Source organism: Aptenodytes forsteri, unplaced genomic scaffold (genome assembly GCF_000699145.1).
Source record: "Aptenodytes forsteri isolate BGI_AS27 unplaced genomic scaffold, ASM69914v1 Scaffold269, whole genome shotgun sequence".
Classification (NCBI taxonomy): Eukaryota; Metazoa; Chordata; class Aves; order Sphenisciformes; family Spheniscidae; genus Aptenodytes; species Aptenodytes forsteri.
The window spans coordinates 238022-260456 of NW_008794418.1; the positions used below are offsets into that span (position 1 = coordinate 238022).

Below are 22435 nucleotides of genomic sequence, written 5' to 3' on the forward strand. Positions count from 1 at the left end.
CCTGCGGGTGCCCCCATGAACGAGCATCGCGGCCGGGGCTGCCGGGACACCACGGGGCACCATGAGAGCGGGCCACGAGCGGAGCCAGGAGTGCCTTCCGCCAAAGAAGCGGGAACTTCCCGCCGCCAGCACCGGCACCGAGGCGGGACGGGCGGGGGGTGCCCAGGCCTCGGGCGAGGGCCCCGAGTGGGCCCGGACAGCTGGGCCGGGTCCTGCGGCCCTGCGCTATGGCCCTGGCGAGGCCGCAGAAGCAGTGTCGGGGCTGACGGTGGACCAGTATGGGATGCTCTACAAAGTGGCAGTGCCACCCGCCACCTTCTCCCCCACGGGTCTGCACCCCGTGGTGAATGTGAGCCCCCTGCCCCCTGCCTTCAATGTGACCTCGCCAATAATTCAGCACCCAGGGGTGCCCTACCCTCCCATCCACTACGCGCAGATCCCTCCAACATCCCTACAGTTCATCGGCTCGCATTACACGGTGCCCTATGCTGTCCCTCCTGGCTTCCTGCCTAGTCCTCTCCTGTCTCCTTCCACCAACCTCACCGCCTCTCATGTCCCCCACTTTGTGCCATATGCCTCTCTCTTCACGGAAGAAGCCGCTCCTTCCCCCCAGACTACCTCTCCTACCCACACCTTCAACAAATCTGCTTCTGCAATCTCTCCTTCTGGCCAGATGCAGCACCATGCTGGGACCCAGCCGTTAGATATCGCACCAGGTAGAATTCCTGTTTATTATCAGATGTCCCGCCTCCCACCGGGGTATTCAGCATATGAGACACCTACAGCAGGTGGAAGCCCAGAGTCTCCTCAGCAAGACAGTCAGCTGAGTTCAGAGGTAGCTGCTGCCAATGGTGGACAGAGACATCTGGAGCATAATGTGGTGAGGAGGACCAGCGAGGCTGCGGACTCTGCCAGCAGTAAAGCTGAAGACTGTCTGCCAGGGGCTGCAGCAGGATGTGTGGTCGATGGACAGTTCCTTTCAGGTTACCAGACGTTGGGAACGGAGGTCTCTGTGCCAGCTCACAGAAGCACCCCAGACACTGATCTGGAGGTTCAGAGGGTGGTGGGGGTGTTGGCATCTCAGGATTATCATATTCTGGCAGCCCAGAGGAAAGATGACTCGAGCCCTTTAAACCTTTGCCATAATATCCCTGATCAGCAGGGGGAGTCAAAGGATGTGCTAAGGAACACAGTGGAAAGGGCTGCTGCTGAGAAAAGCCAGTCCAGGAGTCCGTATGTAATGTCCCCTGAAGAGCCGGTTAGACAAAGACAGTTAACCAAAGGAATGGTGATAGCCAACGGCAAGCCAGTCCTGGTTCCCGTTGGATCTGAGCCCATCAGGTCTTCCACTTTGGAAACCCTGGTGAGGCGGAGCCCAGATGCACAGGCTCGAGGAAGCGTGCTTGAAAAGGACCTGGCCCAGCTGCAGCCACCCAGCTCCTCACACTTGCCCTCTCACTTCATGAAAGGAGCCATCATCCAGCTGGCTACAGGAGAGCTGAAGCGGGTAGAGGACCTGCAGACTCAAGACTTTGTTCGCAGTGCGGAGGTGAGCGGGGGCCTGAAGATCGACTCCAGCACCGTGGTGGATATTCAGGAAAGCCAGTGGCCTGGGCTTGTCACGCTGCATTTTGTGGTTGGGGAGCAACAAAGTAAAGTGAGCATTGACGTGCCCCCAGAGCACCCCTTCTTTGTGTATGGCCAGGGTTGGTCCTCCTGTAGCCCTGGGCGGACTGCTCAGCTCTTTGCTTTGCCCTGTCACAGGCTGCAAGTGGGTGATGTCTGCATATCAATCAGTTTACAGAGCATGAATGGCAACTCTGCTTCTCAGGCTAACTACCCTCTCACAGATCAGCTGATACCTACTAGGGAGAGATCTGAAAGAACAGCTCAGGGGTCCAGAGAACCATCTGACAGAGCTGCTGAAAGGAAGAGCCACACAGATAGGGACAGCGCAGCCCAGAGCTCTCATGCAGAACCCTCTCAGCCTGAGACTGGCAGTCAGCACAGCTGGACAGCCCCAGGCTTCCAAAGATACAGTGTGCAGGCAGAGGAGCCTCGGCCCTCTCTGCTCCGTCCCTCTTTCATTCCCCAGGAGGTCAAGCTGTCTATCGAAGGGCGTTCTAATGCAGGGAAATGATCCCTTTGAGGCTGTGAGCTAGGGCATCCCCTGTAGGTGAGCCTCACCATCAGGTGGAGAAATTGCACAGACTTTGTGACAGGTTCACCAGCAAGGCTGCTTTCTGCCCTGCAGGACTGGATTTATTCCAGTTCAGTGGCTGACCAGTTCCTCTTGGGGAATCAAGGGGGCTCCAGTGCCTCAGGGAGCAGCAACAGGCTAGCTGGGGTAGAGAACAGGGATGTGCTCATGAGCTTGCGATGAGACCATTCCAGAGGTTGGAGGCTGGGGCTTTCTCACACCTCCCTGAATAACTGATTCCCTGCAGGGCAGGGTCTAAGCATTCAGGATAGGTGGGGAGATGAGGAGGGCAGACACGGCTTAAGGTAGCAGATAAAATTGCTGAAGATTTTATTCCTCCTTTCTCATGATGGGGAGAGATGGGTCCCCACTGGAGTTTAGGGGGCTCTACTCCCAGTATCCCTTTTCTTCACACATGCACTTTAAAAGGACCGTTCACCAATGGAGCTCTTGAGGGCAGGATGGAGATGCTTCTCTGGTGGTTCTGTTTAATGTCTCTTCCACTGAATCCAACTGCTCTTTCTTCTTGCAAAGAATGTACAGATTTGAATGAATCACAGAAATTCAAGAGGAAGGACCAAAAGGATGGGTTTGGGTGTAGGTGAATAGGGAACTTGAGCACTTGGGATGGGACACGAGTTGGGATGGGAGATGTCAGTTTCCTGCTATAAAAGACATTTGCCACCAAATCAAATCTTTCTTCCCATGTTAATAACTTTAAAAAAAAAAATCTCTTGGGCTTATAGCTTTTGCAGAGGCTTAGCCTATGGATGAATGGGGTTGGGGTTTTTTGATTGGTTGAATTTTGGTTTTTGGTGTTTGTTTTTTTAAAGCTGGAGTAAAATATATTCAGCATTGTCTAGCGAAGGATGGAAACACATCCTTTTTCTGTGAGAAGACCGAGACTATTTTGTAATTAAATCAGAAGAAAACTTTCCAGATGGCTAATTCTTCCCTGCAGGCAGTTTCCTAAATAAGCTCTAGACAAGAGACGGGTGTTCATGCATGTGCAGGCAAGGTACAAAGTTTCTGCTAAGTACAGTTCTATGATTAATGCAGGGACTCTAAAAATATCACAGCATCATAGGGCATTTTGGGGTGTTTTTGTGTTAGTTTTTCTGCTGCTTCACTTTGGAGTTCCTCTGTAGAACAACATGGTAAGATCAAGACTAGTCTTTTTCACGGTGAGATTTAATACAAATGTATATTAATACCTCATTATGGTAATAACACTCCATTCAAGTGAAGGCTCCTGTAGTTACACTAATTTGCCCTCTCTGTTGGTGTGTTATGACACCAGCTCTAACTGCTTAGCTAGAATAAAAAATAGTCACTATTATGTTGAGGATAAGAGTCTTCACTGATTTAACTTGGGTTAAGTATTCCTTGTATTAAGGTGCCCATCTCTGTGCTAGGACCAGGCTTTTGAGAGGGTTTCTTTTCAGTGTGCAGGTCCCCGCTAGAGTCCTGATGCTGCTCCTGGTGTTCAGCGTACCATTTTCCGTCTCCCTTCTCTCATCTTCTTGAAGTTTTCTGTCAGGCATGCCTGACTGCTAGGGCACTACTTCTCTCTTTCCCCAAATGGCTTGTGTGTCCACATCTCTCCTCGGCGTAGCCGTCCCTCGGTCAGCTTGCAGTGGTGGTGTCTCAGGGCTGTTCTGCACACTCTCCAGGAATGTGTCCTGTAATTGGTTGGCTTCAGTTGACTGTGTGATGGAGGGGTGCTCTGCCTGGGTATTAGGCAAATTAGAGAGTCTCCAAAATGTCCCTTCCATCCAGGCTGTCAGTCCTGTTTTCCTAGCACGTTGCTAGCCATTTCTGTTGCCTTTGAAACGCCTGCACCAGGAGGACAGTTTCTCTTCAGGCCTTAGGTGACATGCGCTACTCATGCCTTCAGTGTTTGTGCCTCACGGAGGTTTCTCCAGAGTGAGGATGCTGCCTGTATCACATGTAGCTTCCCCCAAATGACACACTGCTTCCGATCTCATCAGCTGCATTTGAAATATATGAAGTCATTGTGATGCTGTCATGTGAAGATTCTGCCTCCTTGGATGCAGCAGCTGTGGGAACAGATGCTGTTTTCATGGCATCATTTGTCAGTAAAACATACTGTCTGGGCCCAGGTGCCTGGCCTCATCACCTTGTGTGTTTCACAGTTGCTATTCATTGGACTCTCCTACGCAAAGACCTCGATTAATGTTGGTTAGTACTTAACGCTCAGGATATCCAGGGTGTCTGTGGCCAAAGGCAGAAGGCAGATGAGCCCAGGTTCTCTTTCCTGTTCTTTGCATGGTGCATGCAGAGGAATTCAGAGCTGTGGCAGGCAGCTAAGAAAGACATCCTGCATACGTATGGCGTGTGAATGTAGATGGGCTGGTTGCACGCATAGAGGGAATGTCTGAGAAGCTGAAGGGTGCAGAGCCCCTCATGTGCATCTTTGAACATAGAAGTCTCTGTCATTTAGAGAGAGGGTTTGGAGAGCCTGCCTTATCTCATGTGTCTTACTGTAACTACTACTCCTAGATCTCGGCCACACTGAACAGTGGTCTGAAAGGGCAGACACTGATGTATGAGGCAAGATGCTGTGTGGCTAAAATAGCTTTGTACTGTAGGCAGCTGAAGGGCTGTGAAGGTGCTCACCCTGGTGTTTACCTGGCCGCTGGCCTGGACTTTGGCTAGCTGCCCATCTGTTGAGTGTGGTTCTGAGCTCTGTGGAACAGGTCAGGGTGAATTTGACCTTGGTGCTTCTACCCAGACTCCCTGTCAGTCCCACTGTTGTGCATGTTTCAGCTGCCAGCTCTCCTATGGAAGCAACGGTTTGGGGCACATCTCATGGCGGGGCATTGAGATGAAGAATCTGGGCATCTGGCTGCTTGCCCCAAAGGTGGTGGGCAGGAGGGGGCCACTGACAGCCCTCTAGCCCAGCTTAGCAGTACTCGTAATCACTGGAATCTGTCCTTACTGGGTTGGGCTGTGTCGCTCAGCACCTGTGGTGGTTGTTGTGTTGGGCGTTGAGGCTCTCCTGAGATAGGGAGTGTGTGAGACAGGCTCTGCTGTAGGCAGAAAGGCTATGAATGAGCCCATGGAGGAGGCTTTTATTTCTTAGGTTTACAGGGAAAGGAGGAGATAAAGCCAGGAAGACATTGTGGAATGAGATAGTTATCCGGGCTTTTCTGCTGGCAGAGATGTGACAGGCTTCTCAGAGAAATGTACTGTTTTCCTGCTGCTATTGTGAAGGGGAAGAGAGCTGTGGTCTGTCCTCCCTGGAGGAGGAGGCCTCCTAGCCTTGGTCTTACCCAGCTCACACTCTGTGGCAAGAGTCTGTAGGATGCAATGATGGGTGTCTGTAGCCATCTGTCCCATCTCATGAAACATTCCTTGGGTCAGCTGCCCAGCAGAGGCCAGGCCTGTTTCTAGGCTATGCGTACACTGTTGCTCCAGGAACATGAGACTTGTTCCAAGCGACAAGCGCTCATCACTACCAGACTATGCAGAGGAAGCTCTGTCTGGAAAGAAGGAAAGCTGCAGAGGCCCCTCTGCCTCCCCTTTCCAGCAGGTGCGCGAGTATAATGCACTTTTCACATTAAGTGTCCCCACCCCCCCGCCATCCCCACCCCACACTTGAAGTCACTTTCCCCCATAGAGAACTAACAATCCTTGTTACTCAGAAAATATTGTAAAAGAAACTACAGCAGCTTGAGTAGCCCAAATGCTAGTTCCTGCCCACAGCAGTACATGTGCCTTTCCCTAGCGTCACTCACAACTGCTCTTTGTCTTTCAGGCTGTCCTAGGGCCTGAAACTTTGCAGAAGCTGCTAAGATGGCTACGAATGCACATTCTGTACAGAGTTTGGCCCAGGGTGTGTTCCATGTATGGCTTAAAATGCTGATGATCAAGGCCCTTCCACGGTCTTCACATTTGTCCATGGAGGACAGGACTTGCCCCTAACATCCTTCTAGGCTGCTGCCACCCCACCCTGCAAATGCACCCGTGCACATTCTAGTTGTTTTCCGCTTTCATGGCACCTTAGCGCCAGGGGAGGGTCTGCCCATGCAAAGCAGAGAAACAGACATGTGGCACTGGGGGAACCAGCTGGGCTACCCTGAGGCAAGGAGGTCTTTGTAGATAAGTGCTGATCCCTCAACTATAATCCCAGTTATGTAATGGCTGTATTAACATGTAACCGACCGCATTGTATCTAAAGCCTTAGAACTAGTCAGGTGCTCCCCTCCAACCTTGTTCCTGCCCCTTTCCTCCTACCTGATCTTTAACAAAGCATTAATAATTCTAAGGATAATCTCTATTTTGTTGTGCTTTTTTTGTAACTGTTTTAAATAAATCAATTTGTACTGTATATTTGTACTTTTGGTGAGATCCTTTTTCCTGTTTTACCATTTTAAGTCTGTACTTGGCTACACACAGATTGTATTTTTATTGTTAATGCTCTTATGAATATTGCATTTAACTTGTTGACTCTGTAAACACAGTATATATCTATATATATATATCTATATATAAACCAATAGCTTTTACTTTGGTGTTTGAGACTTTTTGCTCGTCTGCAGCATCAGCGATCATTAGGATGTGGCTTCTCTGGTCTTATACAGAGTGACCTGGAGACTTGTGATAAGGGCAAGGTAAAGGCTGTCTGACAGATGGATTATAGGCCATAATTCTGTGTTCAAATACTTCTGCTTTTATGTGGTCTCTTTCTTGAACCGCTTGGAATAATGATCAGGTGCCAGTGACACTGCAGGGAAAGTTTCAGCTACAGTTTGCAGAGTGAAGCTACATCTCTGCTGGCCAAGCAAAACACACAAGATAGAGCAATAGCAAATACTGTGAGAAGCAAACTTGTCGGTTTGAGTATGAAAATGGGCGGAGGTAAGAATAAAAGTGAGAGATCAGTTCAGAGAACAAAGGAGGATACGAACAAGGTAACATGGAACTGAATAGACCCTTTCCAGATCTGGTGCCATTTCCCATAGTGAGAAGGATGGCTCCTGGATGTCAGTTCTATGTGATGAACAATATGCTAAAACAGCTTCTGTAAGGTGAGGAAACAAGATGTTACAGTGGAATGTGGAGGAAATTGTAGTACTGAAAGGATTAAATGCTTTTTGTAGCAAGCGTCCACAAGACTGTCTGTAACGTTAGTTCATTATCATGAAAAAAATGCAACATTATGCACTTTGAAGGCAACTATTGTAAGCATTAACTAGGGCTTCAAGGGACTTCAATAAAAAGTTTTTCAAACTGAAAAAAGAGGGGAAAATCAGGTTCCTAAGTAGTCTGGCTGAAAGGTTTTGCTTCATGTTTTAACTTTACTCTTCTGATCTCAAGTAGGAGTCTTGTGGTCACTATTTCTGACTTAATGCAGAGAAACAGCAATCGGAGAGAAGACAGTAGCTCCCAGTGTATTTGGATCACCATGTAGCTGTACTGCAGACCTTAACTGGAAATGCTATGAAAGCAGTAAGGGTCCTCAGGCTACAAAACGTAGGTGTGTGGCACAACAGTGTTTGATGGGCTGACGTTTGGAAACCACAAAGCCACAGCATTTTTACATGCTCATTCTTAAAGAAACCAAATAATGGAGAGTGTACCACCCCTTTGCCCCCACCATGAGTCCTTCTGTGCTAACGTTTTGCCTTTTCCAGTTTAAACATGCCTAGATTTAATTTCCACAGTTGCATAGTTTCATAATGATTTCTATTAGCAATGGGAACCTTTTCATATAGGTACAGCCTATGATCACATTTCGCCTTGGCTACCTCTTGAATAAACTAAAGAATGCTTAAATTCCCTACCCTCTGGCAGGTTTTTCCAGACTCAGTTATTGTAGCTTTCCCCAGCTCCTCCCCAGCTCACCCCTTTTCCTCTCATTGGTTTTGTTGCCAAGTGTGGAAGCAAAAGCAACTTTCTTTTGTACCTGTGTGGTTCTGTTTACTAATGGTCCCCCCCTTGCCCCACAGTGTTATCAGCAGTGACCACTGAAAGTCACTGTTGGTCACAGAGGAATTGACTATGAGAATGAATAACTTGAGTGTGATCCGTGGTCCTAGATGAGCAGTGTTGCATTTGGCTCTATTAAAATGGTTGAACAAGCTCAGTTTACCATGAAGTCACAGAACAGTTGAGGTGGGAAGGGACCTCCGGAGGTCATCTGGTCTAACTTCCCCTGCTCAAGCAGGGCCACCTACAGCCAGCTGCCCAGGATGGTGTCTTTCGAATATCTCCAAGGTGGGAGACTCCACAACTTCCCTGGGCAACCTCTGCCAGTGCTCGGTCACCCTCACAGTGAAAAAGTGTTTCCTGATGTTCAGAGGGAACCCCCTGTGTTTCTGTTTGTGCCCACTGCCTCTTGTCCCGTCACTGGGCACCACTGAAAACAGCCTGGCTCCATTTTCTTTACACTCTCCCTTCAGATATTTATAAACATTGATAAGATCCACCTCTCCCCCCTCAAGCCTTTTCTTCTCTAGGCTGAACAGTCTCAGCTCTCCCAGCCTTTCCTCATAAGAGAGATGCTCCAGTCCCTTCGCTATCTTAGTGGCCCTTTGCTAGATGCTCTCCAGTATGTCTGTGCCTCCCTTGCACTGGGGAGCCCAGAACTGGACACAGCACTCCAGATGTGGCCTCACCAGTGCTGAATAAAGGGGAAAGCAAATCCATACAGTACTAGAGAGCGGACCTACCCTTATTGTTTACTGTTCAATCAACTCTCTCATTTGCAAACCTGAAATGCTGTTTAAGTGAAAATTAACTTGTGAGTAAACCAGCAAACTTCTTTGCTGTTTGCTTACCTCAATCAGCCTTTCTGTTAGCGTTTATATGGGGTACCTTAGAACAGGAACTCAGTTTCCTCTTAGTTTTTCCATGGATGCTACTGCAAATAAGCACATAATGATAGTGTTAAGAGAAAGGGTGTGCACAGCCATTTCCAGGGAGACAACATCCTCCTTTGCTTCCTTTTTATGGGCACAAACTGCAAGGGATTTACTCCTGGAGGAGTTGTGGACTATCAAAGTCCTCAGCTCCATAATTCATGCTGCAGTAAAGAACATCCCTTTTTAGTGAGGTGGGCCTTCACCTACAGCAGAGCTGCAGCAGCCCAAACCCATCTATGGGGCAAGGGTCCAAGAACAAGATGAAGCACAAAAGGTAAAGAAGGGTACTAAATAAATGTGAACATTAATTTATTTTCCCTCTGTTCACAGGCTGTGACTTGGCCCCCAACGCAGACTGTATCCTCAGAATCTGCTCCCACCAGGGCTACTTTGGCAGACACCTCTCAGCTCTGTTCTCCTCCTATGTTCAGGAGAAAACCAGAACCATCTGTCAGGAAGAGACAGCCAGGGACCCACAGCAGCCTCCTGAGTGCAGAAGCCTGCTAGTGCACCTGTGGCAGGTGCAGCAGAGGTGGCACGGTCCTTGGCTGTAGCTTAATGCAGCGCACTGTTGCTCTGCTCCTCAAAGGTCATTTTGCCCAGCAGCTGGCTCTCCAGCTCCACATTGCTCACTGGCAGCTGGAAAAAGTTCATTTCAGCTGCCAAAGCGGCCATGGCAGAGGGGTCCTGGCCAAACTGTGCCCGGAGCATCATGTCCATTTTCTCCAGGCGCCGCTTAAGCCTCTTGGCCTCACGCTCCCGGATGAGCCGGGCCTGTCGTTTCTCTGGGGTCTCATTTGCGCGTTTCAGTCGCATGGCTTCCCGGTCTCTCTGCAGCCGCCGCGCCCGCTGTTCATCTGTCTCTTGCATGCGCTGCAGGCGCTTAGCTTCTCGATCCCGCATACGCCTCACTTCCCGTTCTTCAGGTGTCTCGTTGTCCCGCCGGCTCTTCTTGGCTGTGCGCTCCCGCTCCAGACGCTGCAACCGCACTTCCAAGGGCTCGTTCTGCCGACGAAGTGCCCACTTTCGCATGCCAGGTGTCTGTGCCTCCAGCAGCTTACGATAAGCAGCACAGTTGTTGCACACTAGGAGGATGCCTGCAGGATACACAGGGGTGTGAAAGGCAATGTCTTTCCCCTCAACACTGGAGGGGCCCTCGCTCTGTGGTGCCGGCAGGCGATCTGCACTGAGCACCTCTGGCAGCTTCTCACTGGAAAGCAGAAAGAGCAGAGAGTCAGAGACTTGGTGCTGACGGAAGAGTCCCCATCTCAGACTGCCCAGGGGGCTGCAATGAACAGTGCCCCTACTACAGCCCATGACAGAGGCCTCTGCTAAACCATTCCTGCCCACAGACATGTCTGAATATCTAAAATGAAGCAACATCATATCCAGGGGTAGGAAGTGGGTTAGCGCAGAGCAGTATCTGGGTTGGAAGAGCACAAGAGCAGGAATTAGCCAGCAAGCTGCTCCTCCCCATCATCTCTGGATTTCTCCTTTCAGCCCTATTCCACTAGTCAGTGGATAATCTTCCATCAGGCAGGACACAAACAAGGAACATTTTGGTTTCTACCTGTAGTCCTGCTCTGGAAATGATGAACCCATCTGTGCAGTACAGACCTACTCTGAGGGACTGCTGGGCAAGGGAAGCAGTTGATTGTTCTCCAGTGACTGGAGACCCCAGTGCTTTCCGCACAGTTCTAGTTCTTCACAAAGCTAAGGAACACCCTTTTAGCAGCACAGCCCATGGACGTCTTAGCAGGTGATGCAGAGCTGCAGGCAGGAAGGGATCGAGGAATCTCACCCACTGGGGGTGTTCACAACTCTCCTACAGGCCTTAGTGGGTCCAGAGCCATGACTTCTGTGTCACTTAAGGCTACCCACCTAATCTTTAATGTGGGTACCCTAGACCCGCTCACCAGCCGGGGTGACCCTGACCTGTTGAATGTGGCGTGGCTGGTGAAGCGTGCTCCACACACCGCACAGTTTGACAGCTGGTCCTCTGAGTGGATCAGGAGATGTCGCCCAAGGGATCCTGGTGAGCTGAGGGCTCTGCCACATACAGGACACATGTAGCTCTTGGCGCTCACCACAGCTGCAGTGTGCTGCAAAACAGCCACTAGGTTGTTAGTTACAAATTGCCCAGCTCCCTGCCCAGTCTGAGGCATGGTCAACAGACACAGCAAACCATTCAGTTCGGCCTCTTGTAATGGGAACACTTCACCGCTAAACCTCTGTCTGACAGCTCCTAGACCAGGCTCAAGACATCTGGGGTGTCACAGGTCAAACAGCAAGGAGGAAACCTTTCTACAACTCCACTCCAGTGCAAGAGAAACAATTAAGGCCAAAACACTTTGATTGTAAGACCTGACCCTTGTTTTCAGAAATGCCTCTGAGGAGCTGCTGTTGCTGGACAAAGCATGACTGGACTAACAGTAGGCAGGATGCTGGTGAGCAAGCACTTAGATGGAGACAGTCAGCTGGTGCAGGTAAGTGGCCAGTTCAGTTCTGCTTCATTCCTTCTTTTACAGACTTTGATGTGCTGCGAAGACAGTACTGACAACAAAACCTGTGAGATTCCAGCACAGATTTCCTGCAATACTGGAATCATTTCAGAGGAAGAACAGCTGTTTTCATGGATAGGAACATGTGTAAAGGTACAAAATAAGGAACTGAGTGATTAGGAGGAGGGTTTCTTATCTCGCTGAATAATGTAAAAATTGCTTCCACGTTTAATCTGAAGGAACTGCCTGGTCTTAGCCTGCAACTGCTTGCAGAGACTGCCTTGGGAGAGAGTTGTGTTTTCCAGATCCGCAGACCGGTGCCTCACTGATTTTTTCCCCAGGACACCCTCTGAACACAGTTTACTGCTGTAAACTTCAACCACATCCTAGCTAGCAGCTCAGTTCTGTGACTGCAAAGACCAGAACAAAGCCACCCTGTGCTTTGGGTTGTTTCTGGATTTGGGACTTAAGGGGGCTTGAGGGGCTTAAGGCCAGAGATATCCCACAGTTTGGAACCATCCCCTACCTGGTATACGTGAGCAATGAGCTGCTCTCTGCTTCCACACTCCAGCTGGCAGAGGGGGCACTGTGACAGTCCCAGCATAGGGTCAGCATTCAAACTCTCAGGCACCTACAGGGAGGAAAAGCCACTTTGTGTAAGGCACACAGATCCCCCCCACCCAGCCACCCCACCCTCCCTTAGTATCTAGTCAACACTGCACGCAGGCCTTGACCAGATCAAGTGCTGTGTGCCCAGTCCCACCGTGGCTGGTTTGTGTTCTTGCAGTCTGAAACTTGCTTTATGTAGCCTCTGAGCAAAACTCACGCTGTCTTGGGGGGAACAGGCAGAGGCCTCGTGGCCTCCACTCACACCCAGGCTCTTGCCAGGGCAGTAGCTCTGGTAGGCAAGGCCTGCTCTGTAGCAGAAGGGAAGGGGAAGTCAGTCAGAGAAAGGCACCAGAACTGAAGGAAGGGGGCACACCCTGCACAATCATCTTGGCCAGCCAGGAGAACAGCAGTTTGTGCCTGCTACCTCCTGTTCCTGGCAGCCCAAGAGCTCTTCATACCCTGTCCTCCAGCCACGAGATGTTGTTTGGAGGAGGTGGGAGGGAGAAAAAGATAAGAAACCATAGTGGGGAGCGAGGTGTTTAGACAGTACCCTTTTCTCTCCCTGGGAGGCTAAGGTGAGTGCAGAGCCAGTACACACTTGCCTCATTTTCTCTCATCAGTGGAGTTCCAGCCACAGGTTGTTCTGCATTCTCTAATTCTTTCTTCACTTTCACCATTGAGCCATCCTCCTCAGATGTATGGGAAGAAACTTCATCCTGGGTGGTTTCCTCATCATCACTGCCACCTGGAACATGAAGAGCAGTTATTCCAAGTGTCAGGACCCTGAGGGCACCATAGGCCTTAATTGTCCTGACCAGCATCACCTAGGGCCTCTACCCACACCCAGGGGTTCCATTTAAACTCAGGTTGGGGCGCTTCAGTCCCTGAAGTGCTCTGTAGAGTCCCTGGATGTGGCCTGTTACCCTGCCTTGCTTGACAATTACTGGACCATCAGCTGGACCCTCTGCTGTTACCACCCTGCTCTGGTAAGTTGGGACTGCATCCTGGTGGTGAGGTCATTGCCCAATATGTGTCGTGGTGGTCCTTGGCTCTGGGCTTGCCTTCCCTTAGGGAGCAGCCCTGCTCTTGCTGTTTGCTGACGTGATGTCCTGCACAGGAGCCAAGGGCTAACCCAGAGGAGGAGATGGGCAAGATGGTCCTCAGAGGACCCCAATAAGCTGTGCAGCACCTCACCCCTTGTCAGAGTCTCCCCAGTCCACTACCTTGCCGTTATTGGAAGGGGCAGAACTCACTGCTGCTGGAGTCGGGGTCTTGCAGTGGATGAATGGCTGGCCTTTGGTCCCCAAGAGCTCCAGGAAAGTTGTTTTTCATCATGGCTTGGCGGGCTTGCTCCTCCAGCCCTGCAAAGACTTGCTCCCCTGGCAGCCATAAGGACAAAGAGTCAGACTGGTGCTGTTGCATTGCTTTCATAGAATCATAGAATGGTTTGGGTTGGAAGGGACCTCTAAGGATCATCTAGTCCAACCCCCCTGCCATGGGCAGGGACATCTTTCACTAAATAAGGGTGCTCAAAGTCCGTCCATCCTGACCTTGAACACTGCCAATGACGGGGCATCCACAACTTCTCTGAGCAGTACATCCCTTCCTAGAAGGACCGCACCCCGACCCACAGTGAAGAATTTCTTCCTTATATCTAATCTAAGTCTACCCTCTTTCAGTTTAAAGCCGTTACCCCTTGTCCTATTGCTACATCCCCTTGTAAAAAGTCCCTCTCCGGCTTTCTGGTGGGCCCCCTTCAGGTACTGGAAGGCTGCTATAAGGTCTCCCCAGAGCCTTCCCTTCTCCAGGCTGAACAACCCCAACTCTCCCAGCCTTTCCTCGTGGGAGAGGTGTTCCAGCCCTCTGATCATCTTTGTGGCCCTCCTCTGGACTCGCTCCAACAGGTCCATGCCCTTCTTATGTTGGGGGCCCCAGAGCTGGATGCAGTACTCCAGATGGGGTCTCGTGAGAGCAGAGTAGAGGGGGGAGAATCACCTCCCTCAGCCTGCTGGTCATGCTTCTTTCACCACCAGGCTTGCCAAAAAAACAACAGGTGTGGGGCTGCTCATCTGCACGGTGCAGAACCTCTGAAGTCACCTCTCGGAAAGCATTTAAGTAACCTCTCTGCTTGCCTACCCTGCAACACCAGCCTCTCGTACCTGCTGATGTGAGTCCAGTCCCTGTGTCTAGAACAGTCTCATTAGTGGAAATGTCCAGCATCAGACTGCTCTCTGCATACTCTTTATATGCCACTCCAGCCACGCACACAAAAAAAAAGTGAGATCCCATATATCTGCCATATGTAGCCAGGGGGCTTTCTCTGCTACCAAGCTATCTGCTGATAGAGCTACAGCACAGCTCTAGGCAGAGGGGAAGCCACTCGGGGACTATGACAGTATCCCAAATCAGGCATAGTGCTATATGGCTCTTATAAATCATTAAATCCTATTCCCTGCTGTAACAGGCAACTTGCACAAAAACAGTATCTCCCTGAGTGCCTGGCACCTCATCTTCTCTCCACAGTGATACTAAAACCAGAGGTTGTCCTTGGCATGCTCTGTCACTACCTTCTCTCCCAGGAGGACTGAGGACAAGCTGCCCATCAAGAAGGTGTTTCTGCTCGGAGCTGGTGTTCTCCTGCTTACATGATAGATAACTTGCTTCACTACCTGGCCTTGCCCAGGAGTGGCCCTGGCTAAAATAAATCTCAGTTACACTTCATATGCTCAAAACAGAAAACTAAGGGAATGAACCCAGAAAGCTGTGATGCTTGTTTAGCATAGCTTACAGTCTCTTTTGTTGAAAGACACTGATCACTACTACCTTGACTCAATAGGAGATGGCAAACACATTGAAAGAAGGCAACTATTTGTGCTTCTTGGAAAGAAAACTTCTTACAGCAATCCCTGCTAAGGAGAACTTTTGCTTCCAAAGAATAACGATAAAAGGCAACCATTAATTTTCATATTAAATCAAACAAATTACTTTGTTCCAGGTGTAGTTGTGATTTGCCTCTCTTGGTGGATGAGCTGGGAGTGCTTGGGACAAGGTGCTGAAGTTCCTAGCGGGCTAGCTTTTGGGTTAAATTTATCAACTGATTCGTAAGTTCTCAAGAACCACTCAAAGCATAAATGTGAAAATGATACGGAAGACAGTGCATTTTTCACATAAAACAAAAGCTTTCGGAACAAAACGGTACCTTTTAGCATAGGGCCACAACTGGCATCAGTATAACCAGGGAATTGAATTTTTGACCCACTGAGAGAGCACCAGTCCTGTTACAAGGACAGGTACGTTCCCACATGCTAAACTGTTTCAGGCAGCTTTGCCCCATATTCATGCTCACACTGCCTTTCTGGTGCTTACCTCTCCATTTCCGGCAGTGCTTTAAAAAGCAGTAATTTATGGAAGATTTCAAAGACCTTCAGAAGTTTCATGGAGAGTGTGGGAGAAGAGTTTTAGTTCCCAACATCCCCATGGAGGTTTCCAAAAGCATTTGAAGGCATTTATCATTCTGTTTCAGAAATGTGAGAAAGGGTTTTGTAGAGAAGACTTGAGAACACAATCCATGCGGGCTGAAGAGAGGGCTGAGGAGCACTCTAAATCTGTCACTGAAAGCAGCAGGTACTATTGTGATTGCTGTGACACATGTACCCCCATTAGAAGTCATTCCAGCACTGAATGGTTTTCATAACCTGGAGTACTGCTTTTATGTCTGGACCACAACCTCACATTGGTGGGACTGAGGTACAGACTGTATGAACAGCAGACACTACAGAATCACAGTGCCTCTCCAAGAAGCAGATATCCACAAACCACCAGGATAAAAGCCCAGAGACCAAAAAAGCATTGCAAGACAAAGAGAAATGAGGAAACCTGCAGAACACAGGACAGATGTAAAACAATGGTGGGAGACGTGCTACCTGTGACAGTTACAAAACAGGATTCCCAAACTGCTAGTGGAAGCAGTTACGTGTTTGTTTTCTTCCCCCTTTCCCCTTCCAGATGGCTTACATTTCCACTGAGCAGCAGCCTGGAGTCTAACGGCAGGTAGGTTCCTGCATAGCCTGTCCAGGCTATGCAGACAGTCTGCTGGATTTTAAAAGCTGTGATCTCTATATGAGGTGACTGAGGAGGGAACTCCTCCTATCAGTAACACTAGCATCAATCACAATAACTAAGACAGCAATCATGTCTGCCAGTGGCCTTTCTGTACAACATACCCAGAACCGAGTTAGCATCGACTCAGCGCAGTGCAGAGAACTATCAGCTTACAGCCAGAAATGCAAACCGTTAACCAAACCAGTGCTGTTAGCCGACGACATCTTGTGCATTCTCCGTTAGCCTGTATCTAAAAGGCATCATGGGACTGGGAAAGACAAACTTTTAAAAATGCTATTTTTAGCTTATACAGAATTTCTTATGTATTAAACTAATATTGTCTCCAAAAGAACTTAGGGAAGAGTGTCCTGTTCATCTACTGATGGTCTAAGTCTTACTTTGATGAAGCTTTAGAGCGTTAATGTTTGATAGGTACAGGTTTATACTTTTATTGTTTCTGCACACACATACTCACATACAGACACTTACACCCCCACCTCCACCCCACTCTGAATACACTTACATTCATTTGGAAAGGAGTAAGACAGGCAATAGCTTTAGGATCACTGCTATCAGTAAAGGATGTTATGCTCAATATTGAATTCACAGACTCTTCTCCAGAAGTTTCTTTATTAAATACAAAAAGGGCTGCAGGCTGACCACAACACAAAAACAAGTCACTGTATTTGTTTTACAAACAGCTAGAGACGTAGGACAGTGAAAGATCAAATGCCTCTGCTTTGCATTCCAGTTCTCTCCATAATCTTGTAAATGAGTGGGATGCCAGGTGAGCAGCTGTGGAGGTAGGGGGCAGCCCTGCGGTACTGTGCAACAGGGGCAGTTATGACTGCTAGGATCTGGTGGTGTATCAACTTGGTAGCCAGAAAGGATTTTTTTCCTGAGCCCTTCCCTTCTTGAACTGTATGAATGCAGGATAACTCCCAGGTGTTCTGGAAAATAAACACACAAACAAACAACCCCCACCCCAAAATCCACAAAACAAAATCAAAAGAAACTGCATTATTCCCCTGTCTTCCTTCCTAAACAGAAAGGTGTCTCAGACATGAGCCACTTTATTCCCTCCTTGTACATCAATTTAAAGTCCCTGTTCATGTAGGTCTTCTCTGTGTTCCTTTCCTGGACCTGAAATTTGCAAGTGTTTCCACCACTGTGGATCTAGTCCACCTGCCCCATCGCTATTCTGGGTTGTCCACACTGCTGTAGTGGTTACTGAAATGAAAAACAACACAATTGAAAGAGTTAACAACGGCAGCCCACAGAGCCCTTTAAGAACCAAGGATTTCGATGCAAGTAACAGTTCAGCTCGGTTTTGAATGCTGGGTGCTATTTCCTGCAAGATACTTTCTCTTCAAACTGGGAATATTATAGGCAGCAGAATTCAAGGAACACTGAAGAGCACAGAATGTGTGTGTGTCAGAGGGAGAGGGAAGGAAATAGAGGATTGATGGGATATTGAGGCCATGATAAACAGAGCTAGGAAGTGGGAATTAATTTGACTATCAAAAGCTGTTCTCGAGTTCTAAAATAAGCATCACTTGCAAAGGGTACAAGCAACAGAAAGAAAAGCAGCTCATGGGACAGCAGGGAGAGAAAATAAAAGTGCACGCTAACACCTGCAGCAAATTTTTGGCAAGCACAAGAACAGTGAGTAGCCCATAACTGATGGAGTGACAGTGCAGCAATGGATGGGCTTGAATGCAAGATCAGATGAATTGCTTAGAGAGATTTTATACTTTTATACTTTAGAGTCTGGGAGAAAATAAAGACGAAATTGAACCAAGTAAGGTATCTCCACAGGAACAACGTAACTGCATTGTATTTTTCAATTCAATGTGGAATGGGCAATGCAGTAAGTATATTCCAGTATTACAGTTTTATTTGTTACCACTTTGTCAGATGTGTTTTTCATGCACCATGTGGCAAAACAAAATTAAATTATTAAGAGCCAATTATGTGCTGCAGCCCTGCTAAAGGTGAAATGACTACAGTTAAAACTGTAGAAGGACTGGCCATCATGCACAATGAGACTTTTGTGATAATAGTAATTTTTATCATTGTCTCTGTATTATTTTGAATTTCCTTACACATCAACTTCCATTTAAAACTGTTTTGACTTGTAACCACACAACTTCCCAGCCGATAGCTCTGCATGCCAAGCAAAGTGATTCTGTGCTAAGTGAGGACAGCAAACCATGTTGTTGTGAGAGCAAGGTTAAATGAGGGCCATACCAAGCCTGGAAAGTAACCCTGGAAAGAGGTGGCACCAAGCAAGCCAGGAGAGGAGATCTGCAGCTGTCGCTTGCCCTAGTGAATCCAAGAAGGAAGATAACACGGAGTGGCCATGCAAGGAAGAAGTAGGCACTGTCCTCCCACAAATTTGTCCAGTTAGATACTCACAGTGGTATTTATGCAAATCCAAAAAGCACTTCCCCAGCCCCGCAGCCTGCCAAATCAGACCCCAGCTGCAGACAACTGCGTAAAAAGCTGCATACCTGCTGTCCCTTTTATTCCTCTCCTCCCAACCACTTCAGTCCCTGTGAAGAAGTCTCAGTAACGTGTCTGCTATGTCTCAGCCTGACTCCTCATTCTGCTGGCTCACCCAGTTCTTGGAGCTGATGCTCTCTCCGATTATCCTCGTCAGTGCACTGCATGGCATTTCTGGGCCCTCCAGATACACAGCAGGCTAGGTAGACAGAGAAGTCCCAACGATTTGGTGGTGTTCATCATAAGAGAGACAAGATTTTCCATCCCAAGGTGGAGACATCACCATTGACATGTTTCTTGTATCTTTCAGTCCCTTTATTTTCTTGTGGTCCTACTTGCTGCTCCTGATGGCTCCTGTTGAATAGCTGCTCTGTAGCAACGTACCGCATGTAAAGGAGGTGAACAGGTCCCAGAATTCCTCTCTATGGCACACCAGATGCCATAACCTCAACCTCATGCCCGCTGGTAGCATGTTTGTCAGATAGCTCCCCCTGAGACCAAAACTGGAGATACAATCACTTGTATTGCAGATAAAAAAGCAATGTTCACTGTGAAAATAGTGCAAAACTGAACTCCATAATATGTATAGTTTTGTATATAATAGTACACGCTTCTGAAGAACATAACCCTTACGCAGTGGAGTGCAGAAAACAGCCCACCTAAACACCATGGAAACCCTACCTGCACTATTAGAGCTGTTGTACCCCTTGGTTTCCATACATGAAAGACCATGACAGGGGAGATAGCGTAAGTGCATGCCTTACATAAGTCTGATCTAAACGGCAGCAGTAATATCTGGGCACTGTCAGAAGCAAAAGTGTGCGGACACAAGATGTGTTACTGGCTTCATAGGACAAAACACAGGACATACCAAATTTCTCTAAGGAAGACAATTCCAGAGTCATTAATGTACTATCAGGCAAATCAAAGCTATACTCTGCCCACTGTTGAACCCAGGGCCCAGAAGCAGGAATTGGAGAGCATAAGTCAGTGCAGATGCCAAAAGGCACGCCCAAGACTCTTACACTGGCCACCAAGGAAAGCTTTGTCAGCTCTCCCATGCCTAGCTCTAGCAGCTGATGGGGCTTTCAAGTCCCAGAAAGAGGTAATTCTCCCCAGCACACTCAATGAGCGTGCAAAGTGTTAGGCTCTATCACAGTGTATTTTCCCCTAGTACAGAGAACAGCATGCATAGATTCCTGTTGCCGTACCCACACAAAAAGGCAGCACAGAGAAACACAGAGGGACATGCAAGCCAGCAGCATCAGCAAAGTGAGGCAGTGTTAGGGCTGCAGCATTCAGCTCTCTGTCCCATACTCCTGACAGCTACTACAGCTTAGCAATGCCTAGGGCCTTCTCATCAGCCTTGCTTTCACATGTCTACAGAAGTGGAAATTTGTTTTTCTCATTCCAGCCCAAATTCTAAACGTGTCTCCAGCCACAAAGCTGGGTATGTACAAGGGTACAGCTTCAGTCCCGCCAACTTCTCTCCACTGCAATCAAACGGAAGCTGTATATGTGCAGTTTCCCTTTTGCAGCCAAACATCCATACGTGTCTCCCAGCTCCACTAACATCTTGCTGTAGCCTGCCCACAAGAAGTGGTGATGTACAGCATCTTCAGCCCTTTCACTATCAAACAAATGCCAGGGTCTTGAGAATGCCAGGGTCTGGAGAAACAGAGATCTGTCCTATCAGCTCAGCTCAAGAATGATCTGACAGACAGCATTTATCTGTCCAGTAAATTACTTAGCCACTGCCCATTCCCTACAAGGAAAGAGCAAATGGCTTTACTTACATTATCTCGTAGGAAATTGAGGTACAGTGAGCTTAAGTAACATGTCCAAGGCCAGTCAGTTGAGTCTGTGGTAGGGCAAAGATCAGAACGCAGGACTTCCTGCCTTTCAGCCACACACTCAAACCACCTTGCCTAGAACTTGCTTCGCTACCCAAGATGGGCCAGAGCCCCGAAGTCACATTTCTTAGCATACTAACTTGCACTCGTGACAGTGTAAATGCAAAGCACAGCTACAGGCCCTGCACATACACACCTACCTTTACAGCATTAGTTGTTTGTTCAAGCCTATCCCTGTCCTGCCATGCCAGGACACAGCCAGCTCCCCTGATGCACAGAGCTCAGTTTCTCTTCTTACAGTCCCTAAGATGAAACGTGAGTAACCACCATTCCCCCACAAACTGTACCTTTTCATCATTCCCCTCCTCCCCGTCTCACTCCACAACAGTCCAGCTAGGGGCAAGGATCCCACAATGCTGTGTAATATAATACTCACAGTGAACTTTGTTAGGAGTGGTCTGTTTCCGACGGGACATGTTTCCCTGACCTGGGAGCACAGAGTGTTCGTTCCCTCAGCAGAGGGCTCACCTGAGAAGAGAAGAGCCTGTCACACACACCACTGGAACCTCCTGAGCCTCTGGCCAAACGCAGCTGACTGTCTCAGGGTCATTCCCCACCCTTCTGCCTACAGGGCTCATTCTGCATCACCACAGCCATATTCAGTGCCAACATCCAACACGATCCACGAGCATTTCACAAACCACCATGTATGGGCAGTCCCACCCAGTTCTTAAGCAAAGTTATAAGCAATCCTGTCCCCAGCATACAAAAAGCTAAGAGTGTCCCACTTAAAGAGTGACCGCAATCTCAGTCTAAACTCCCTTGTCCCTCCTGTCCATTCCCACAGCCGATAGGGCAAGAGCCTAATCAAACCTGCAGACCCTGTCCTATCTCTGGCCCCCCGCCCAGAGAGAGACTGAGGGGACACAAGGCCCCACTACGCCCAGAAGGCTGGCGTCGGGCACCGGATAACCCAGCCCAGGTAGGCAAGGGAACCGGCCGCCCTACAGTCACAACTCCAGACACGGTGGCAGCAGCTGACGGGATGGTGTGGCCAGCCCAGGGACAGGTCTCGGCCCAGACAGACACCCCGCAAGGGGACTGACCTCACCGCCCTCGCAGACAGGCACAGGGAGAGGGAAACAGCGGGGCTGCTGTGCCCTCCCTGCTGCCAGGACCTCCTTGGGCAGGCAGGACTAGGGCCAGGCGGGTGGGGATGCACTGCCTGCCCTCACATGGGGAGGGATGCACCCCCCTTGTCCCTCACAAGTGGGGACATAGCAACCCCCTCAAGCTTCACAAGGTGGGGAAACATCGACTCCTCATCCTCAAACCGACAGAGGAAGAAATCAATCCCAACAGTCCCCGCAGACAAAAGGAGAAACTAAACCCATTTACCCCCAGGCAGACAGACACAGGGATCCCCTCAACCTCCCACCGACAGACGGACACGGGGATCCCGTCACCCTCCTCAGACAGACGGACACGAGGATCCCGTCAGCCTCCCACCGACAGACGGACAGGGGGATCCCATCACCCTCTTCAGACAGACAGACAGACACTGGGATCCCGTTGACCTCCCACCGACAGAGGGATCCAGCCGGCAGTCCCAGCACACGGGAGGCGGCAGAAGGAGGGATCCAGCCCGCAAGCGGACAGACACACAAACGGACCCCGCTCCCCTGGCAGAGGGACGGACGGAGGAACCCAGCCCGGGCCCCCGAGGATGCCGACGGGCGACCGAGGGACCCAGCCCGACAGCCCGGACAGACAGAC

At 49.2% G+C, this 22435-nt stretch overlaps 2 protein-coding genes across 5 annotated transcripts; one reads left to right on the top strand and one right to left on the bottom strand.

Moving 5' to 3' along the window:
- The first annotated feature begins 49 nt into the window (after window positions 1-49).
- ATXN1L (ataxin 1 like) lies at window positions 50-6731 on the top strand. Its single transcript, XM_009289442.2, has 2 exons — window positions 50-1657; window positions 5982-6731. The coding sequence occupies exons 1-2, from the start codon at window positions 62-64 to the stop codon at window positions 6087-6089; spliced, it is 1704 nt and encodes a 567-aa protein (XP_009287717.2). The 5' UTR covers window positions 50-61; the 3' UTR covers window positions 6090-6731.
- Window positions 6732-9380: 2649 nt separating this feature from the next.
- ZNF821 (zinc finger protein 821) lies at window positions 9381-21184 on the bottom strand. 4 transcript variants are annotated; one of them, XM_019474680.1, is made up of 7 exons: window positions 21096-21184; window positions 14273-14380; window positions 13454-13582; window positions 12803-12945; window positions 12118-12222; window positions 11026-11192; window positions 9381-10300 (listed from the first exon to the last, which is right to left on the bottom strand). In XM_019474680.1, the coding sequence occupies exons 1-7, from the start codon at window positions 21133-21135 to the stop codon at window positions 9646-9648; spliced, it is 1347 nt and encodes a 448-aa protein (XP_019330225.1). In that variant the 5' UTR covers window positions 21136-21184; the 3' UTR covers window positions 9381-9645. The 4 variants fall into 4 exon arrangements, 3 of the variants coding, with proteins under 3 accessions (XP_019330225.1, XP_009287705.1, XP_019330226.1); XM_009289430.2 differs by lacking the exon at window positions 14273-14380 and having other exon boundaries at window positions 13454-13579; XM_019474681.1 differs by lacking the exons at window positions 14273-14380; window positions 21096-21184 and having other exon boundaries at window positions 13454-13622.
- Window positions 21185-22435: the final 1251 nt, after the last annotated feature.

Coding starts and splice junctions, on each gene's coding strand:
- ATXN1L (XM_009289442.2), top strand. CDS start 62: ATGAGAGCGGGCCACGAGCGGAGCCAGGAGTGCCTTCCGCCAAAGAAG. Junction 1,658..5,981: donor TTGGGGAGCAACAAAGTAAA/GTGAGCATTGAC, acceptor TTTGTCTTTCAG/GCTGTCCTAGGGCCTGAAAC.
- ZNF821 (XM_019474680.1), bottom strand. CDS start 21,135: ATGTCCCGTCGGAAACAGACCACTCCTAACAAAGTTCACT. Junction 14,381..21,095: donor CACTCCTAACAAAGTTCACT/GTGAGTATTATA, acceptor TTCTAGACACAG/GGACTGGACTCACATCAGCA. Junction 13,583..14,272: donor TTCAGAGGTTCTGCACCGTG/CAGATGAGCAGC, acceptor CCTTATGGCTGC/CAGGGGAGCAAGTCTTTGCA.